The 6553-nt window shown below is 50.1% G+C and overlaps 1 protein-coding gene across 1 annotated transcript; it reads left to right on the top strand.

Annotated features, from left to right (window-relative positions):
* The first annotated feature begins 1417 nt into the window (after positions 1-1417).
* LOC127329405 (BTB/POZ and MATH domain-containing protein 2-like) lies at positions 1418-2518 on the top strand. The gene has a single exon (XM_051355928.1). The coding sequence runs from the start codon at positions 1418-1420 to the stop codon at positions 2516-2518; it is 1101 nt and encodes a 366-aa protein (XP_051211888.1).
* The last annotated feature ends 4035 nt before the right edge of the window (positions 2519-6553 follow it).

Below are 6553 nucleotides of genomic sequence, written 5' to 3'. Positions count from 1 at the left end.
CCGTGGCCGCGCAGCTCCTCCACGCCGCCGCCATGCCGCGCCACCGCGGCCTCTGCGCCACCACGCAGGTCCGCCGCGGTCGCCGCGCTCGCCGCACATACGGCGTCCCCTCGCCGCCTCCGCGTCCGCCGTGCTCGTCGCGGACTGACCGCGCGCCACGGCCGCACCTCGGATCGACAAGGCTCTGATACCACTTGTTGCTGTAGCCCGAGGCTGCACCTCTTCTTCCCTTTCACTCGCAGCTCACAGACAAAGGTAGAAGAAGAAAGACACACAGATTTTTCCGGCTGGCGCATGAACGCCGACACGGGCGCACCAACGCCCTAGTCTTCTTGTTTTTACAGTAGCTACATGGCTCGGCCGATGCTACAACCAAGCAATACATGGGAGAGCTTTATAGGCAGAGCAACGCACAAACGAAGCTCCTGCCCATGCTCACGACCCGCACTCACACGTCCACGATCCGCTCGTCCCGGCCGCACGCACGACGCGCACATACGCGTTTAACGCGGCTGCTCCAACAGCTCTAAACGCCCCCCTACTGCATGCTAGGTACTGAAACTACATGAGCCAAAACTCACACACACGCGACGCACACGCTGGTCGACGCCAACCGTGGCTTATTTCTAACACTCTAGCCGGTCGTCGGTCGAATAAACGACGAATCCGCCACTGGGAATTGCTCGTCGGGATGAGGCTACGACCCTCAGTTCTGGCCATGAACAGTTCCATGACGGTCGATCTACAAGTTCTCCTTGCGCCGATGGCTCCATTTTTCGAAGGAACCGAGCTCGTCGCGTCTGGAAATGACCTTGAATCGGCGACGGGATCGGGCTGGATGCGGCGGCTCTAGGGAAAGATTCCGGCGACGGTAGGCACCAACGAGAGAGGCGGAGTGGGGAATAGGGCGGACGGTGTTTCGGGCTCTCGGCGGAGGCGACAGGTGGTCGGCGATGTGAACACCGACGGGGAATGGCGGCGAAGCGAGGAGGCTGTGTGCACGGGCGAGGAGGAGGAAAAATATGCGAGCTGAGGTCACGGCCTCCCATTTTTTTTTTTCAGTCACGGAGGCCGATTCCTAATTTTTTTTATTAGCTAACACAGACGTGGGATCGGCTAGATGTTGTTTTGGCACCACGTTTGCTCCTCTAAAAGTTTTTGAGCAATCGGTTAGAGATGCTCTAAAAGTCCTTGATTTACTTCCTTCCTTCCCATATCTCTGAACTTCGTTCTATCTCTAAAGTGAGACGCGTAGGTAGGCTGGATTTCGAGATGACCAGTTACCTGCAGCTCAAGGACAGGAGTATATTCCTGCCCAAGTTAGTTGTATCTCTAAAGTAAGACGCGGACGTACGTACGCGTGCAAATCCTTTTCGAGTTGAAGAGCACCGTTTGTCCTCTACCTTCTTTTCCCGCGATGGCTAACAGCAGCCCGATCTCACCGGAGATCACGTCGTCGAGATGCATGACGGAGAAGGTCACGGCGACGCTGAATTTCGAGATGACCAATTACCTGCAGCTCAAGGGCATGGGCGTTGGCAAGTTCGTTAGCTCGCCCGTCTTCCAAGTCGGCGGGTACGATTGGGAGATCAGGTTCTACCCGGACGGGGTGAGAACCGACGAGTGTGCAGGCCACGCCTCATCCTTCGTCTACTATCACAACCAGGCCCAGGAGGTGAGCACCACGTTCACCCTCAGCATGCTGGAGACCAAGGGCAAGAAGGAGGTAGCCAGCTTCGGCGTGACGCACCATGTCTTCTCTTCCGAGAAAGACGACTGGGGCTACAAGAAGTTTGTCAACAGGTCACTGCTGAAATCCTTGTCTCGCCTCGGGGACGGCTGCTTCACGATACGCTGCGTCCTCACCGTCAGGATCGAGTCTCCGCCGCTGGAGCATCCTGGACACCTGGAGCGCATGCTCAAGGACGGGAGAGGAGCGGACGTCACGTTCAGAGTCGGCGGCCAGGAGCACCGCGCGCACAGGTCACTTTTGGCCGCTCGATCGAAAATCTTTGAAGAGCAGCTATTTGATGATCCCATGACGGAGATGGAGAAGGATATGCAGCACGTGAAGGTCACCGACATTGATCCTACCGTCTTCAAGATGATGCTCCACTACATCTACACGGACTCACTGCCACCGTGCGACGATGACGGAGAAGGGTACAGACCCGCGGTGATGCAACATTTGCTGGTGGCGGCCGATAGGTACGCCCTTGATAGGCTGAAGCAGATGTGCGAGGAAGAACTGTGCAAGAGGTTGGATGTCCATACGGTCACGACCACGTTGGCATTGGCGAACAAGCACCACTGCGAAAAGCTCAAGAAGACATGCGTGGGGTTTATGTCGTCCGCGGGAGTAATGGCTGCTGTGGTAGAGACCGACGGGTTCAAGGAGCATCTCAAGACATGTTCCCGACCATTGAGTTTGGAAGAGCCCCGGGGAGAAAAGGCAACCATCAATCCACAGGACATAATGATCCAAGCTAGAGATATGAAAGGTTATGTACGAAAATAGATGTTCAATTTTCTCGATAGGAACAATATACTTGTTTTAAAATAATGTCGTACGTTCAGTGCAGTATAGTTGTCTGTCATATTTAGATACTTTCATTCCTTTAAGTTTCTCAGTCGTGATACTTTCATTCCTTTAAGTTGTGTTCTTTCCTAGAAACATTGGGCACAACTTAGACGATAGATACACACACCACATGCTGCAACCACACGCAGGAAGCATCTAGCGCAAACTAGAGCCGCGAGGCTTCAAGATCAACAGTCACCACAAACACCCACTACATATCACTATCCCACATGAAAGTATAATCAACCTTAATGAGATGACATCTGGAATTTTGTCTCTAGTTGGGTAGAGTTACCACCGCTATCCTAACCACCCAACATATTTTCCATGGCTTCTGGGTGGGTCATATATTGATATGAAAATCATGCAATATATGACCAATTGCTCATGCCGTTTGTACAGATTCTATCGCTGGCTGCAGGTTATTCCTTCTCGAACCTGAGGTATACATCACTACTAATAAGGCCACTTCCTTTTGTATCAGAAATTAGGAATTGCTAATTTAGAGACATAATGGTCATCACTTACAAGGAGAGGGCACTCTCTCATGTCCTCTTCCAAGGCGATTTTGAATCTCGCCCCCACTTCTGCCCCCACCCCACGATCTCGCCGGTGGAATCTCGCGATGGCGCAGCGGAAGTGGTCGTTGGGGATGCAGCCCTTCGAGGAGTTGATGCGGATCGCCGAGCAAAGGGCGAAGCGGCGAGAGGAGGAGAAGGCGACGGAGGAACGGCGGCAAGCGAAGCTGCGGCGGAAGTTGCTGATGCTGCAGATCTGCCTGGCCTCGCCATGGGCTATAGAGCAGATGGCGAAGGGATGGAGGCAGCAGCTGTTAGGGCAAGGGATCGAGGAGAAGGTCGAGGCGGCGCAAACGATGTTGGATCTCAGGGATCCCGACGACCCGATGCGGGAGCTTGCGCCGCAGGGGATTGCGGACTTGGAGATGTCGTGATGCTGCTGAGGGGATGGGGCACCTGGTCACCACTGTGCATTGCTGTCACCGCTCCTGGGGGAATCACTGAGATTCTCCATGACTGGGCCTGTAAGGTGGATGCTGCGGGGGTCACGGGGGGCTTGGGAGCTTCTGCTTCCTCTGCACCTCCATTGTCGCAAGGTGCTCAACCTGTTTCTATATTTGGGGGCAGTACCAAGGAAGCTGCCATTACCAAAAATGGAGGAGGAACCGGAGAGCTCCCGCAGAGTCTTCCACTGAAGGACATAGAGCGAGAAAGCGATGAGAGAGGCGGCGGAGGGGCTGGACCTGCTAAAGAAAACACCTGTGGGGATCATTGCTGTGCCAGTTCCACCAAATCGAAGGATGTCGGAACTGCTGGGGAAAAACCCTGTCAGGCCACCAACTCCGACAGAGCGGTCTCGGCCGCCCAAGGAAGACTCAACCTACATCAGCAGCTCCTACGACCTAGAGTGGAGGCTGCCACCGATGAAGCAGGAGGATCTGACTGCCATTTCTATAATGGCAAGGTTCAAGAGAATTACCAGGTGCCTTCTCGGAGGGAAGAAGAAGGTGCTGTTCAAGGAACCCTTCAAGGAAGGGTGCAAGGAGATTCTCTGAAAGGTATGTGTGATGTCTACGGGTGCTTCTATTCTTGTAGACAGTGTTGGGCCTCCAAGAGCAGAGGTTTGTAGAACAGCAGCAAGTTTCCCTTAAGTGGATCACCCAAGGTTTATCGAACTCAGGGAGGAAGAGGTCAAAGATATCCCTCTCAAGCAACCCTGCAATCACGATACAAGAAGTCTCTTGTGTCCCCAACACACCTAATACACTTGTCAGATGTATAGATGCACTAGTTCGGCGAAGAGATAGTGAAATACAAGTGGTATGAATGAATATGAGCAGTAGTAACGGCGCCAGAAAAGTGCTTGCTGGCGTGCAGTTGATGGTAGTAATATTGCAGGAAGTAAACAAGCAGTAAAACAGTAAACAAGTGATGATTGCAGTATTTGGAAACAAGGCCTAGGGATCATACTTTCACTAGTGGACACTCTCAACATTGTAATCATAAAGGAATATAAATAAGCACTTCACTATGCTACTCTGAATTACTCTCTGGCAAGATAACGAACACTAATTCATCATGTAGGCAAACCTTAAAGATGCATTCCCAAGTACTAATGAACACCCCACGCTGTCACTTTGAGCATTCATAGGAGGTACTAACACACCACAATTTCATAGAGACATCCAACTCAAATCATAACTCAGTGAATAAGTATTCTGTGAAATATAGCCTAAGAGACCCACACGGTGCACACACTGTCACCTTTACACACGTGGGACAAGGAGTCTCCGGAGATCACATAAGTAAAATCCACTTGAATATCATAACGACATCTAGATTACAAAGCTCATCATATGGATCTCAAGCATGCAAAGCAACTCATGAGATCATTGTATTGAAGTACATGGGAGAGAGATTAACCACATAGCTACCGGTACAGCCCTTAGCCTCGAGGGAGAACTACTCCCTCCTCATGGGAGACAGCAGCGTTGATGAAGATGGCGGTGGTGTCGATGGAGGAGCCTTCCGGGGGCACTTCCCCATCCCGGCGGCGTGCCGGAACAGAGACTCCTGTCCCCCAGATCTTGGCTTCGCGATGGCGGCGGCTCTGGAAGGTTTCTCGTACCGTGGCTTTTCCGTCTCGAGGTTTTAGGTCGAGGAGGCTTAAATAGGCGAAGAGGCGGAGTCGGAGGGCTGACGAGGCGACGACACAGTAGGGGGGCGCGGCCCACCCCTGGCCGCGCCAGCCTATCATCTGGGGCCCACAGGGCCCTCCTCTGGCGGCTCTCGGGTGTTCTGGAACCTTCGTGGAAAAATAGGATGCTGGGCATTGATTTCGTCCGATTCCGAGAATATTTCCTTACTAGGATTTCTGAAACCAAAAACAGCAAAAAACAGCAACTGGCCCTTCGGCATCTCGTCAATAGGTTAGTTCCGGAAAATGCATAAAAACGATGTAAAGTGTGAACAAAACATGTAGGTATTGTCATAAAACTAGCATGGAACATAAGAAATTATAGATACATTTGAGACGTATCAAGCATCCCCAAGCTTAGTTCCTACTCGCCCTCGAGTAGGTAAACGATAACAATGATAATTTCTTAAGTGACATGCTACCAACATAATCTTGATCAACATTATTGTAAAGCATATGAGATGAATGCAACGATTCAAAGCAATGATGAAGACAATGAGTAAACAACTGAATCATATAGCAAAGACTTTTCATGAATAGTACTTTCAAGACAAGCATCAATAAGACTTGCATAAGAGTTAACTCATAAGCAATAAATTCTAAGTAGAAGGCATTGAAGCAACACAAATGATGATTAAGTTTCAGCAATTGCTTTCAACTTGTAACATGTATATCTCATGGATAGTTGCCAACACAAAGTAATATAACAAGTGCAATAGGTAAACATGTAAGAATCAATGCACAGTTGACACAAGTGTTTGCTTCTAAGATAGAAGGAATAGGTAAACTGACTCAACATAAAGTAAAAGAAAGGCCCTTCGCAGAGGGAAGCAGGGATTAAATCATGTGCTAGAGCTTTTCAAGTTTTGAAATCATATAGAGAGCATAAAAGTAAAGTTTTGAGAGGTGTTTGTTGTTGTCAACGAATGGTAGCGGGTACTCTAACTACCTCATCAACCAGACTTTCAAGAGCGGCTCCCATGAAGGACGTTATTTCTACCAGCAAGGTAGATCATCCCTCTTCTCTTTTGTTTACACATGTACTTTAGTTTAGTTTATTTATTTATTTATTTATGGATGACACTCCTCCCAACCTTTGCTTTCTCAAGCCATGGCTAACCGAATCCTCGGGTGCCTTCCAACAATCACATACCATGGAGGAGTGTCTATTTGAAAAATTAAGTTGCTTACTGATGAATCAGAGCAAAACATGTGAAGAGAATTATTAATGAAAGTTAATTAATTGGGGCTGGGAAC

The sequence above is a fragment of the Lolium perenne genome, chromosome 2 (genome assembly GCF_019359855.2).
Source record: "Lolium perenne isolate Kyuss_39 chromosome 2, Kyuss_2.0, whole genome shotgun sequence".
In the NCBI taxonomy this organism is placed as follows: Eukaryota; Viridiplantae; Streptophyta; class Magnoliopsida; order Poales; family Poaceae; genus Lolium; species Lolium perenne.
This window is presented reverse-complemented; position numbering and strand designations above follow the sequence as displayed.

What these genes read in the sequence shown, in the direction of transcription:
- LOC127329405 (XM_051355928.1), top strand. Translation starts at nt 1,418, where the DNA reads ATGGCTAACAGCAGCCCGATCTCACCGGAGATCACGTCGTCGAGATGC.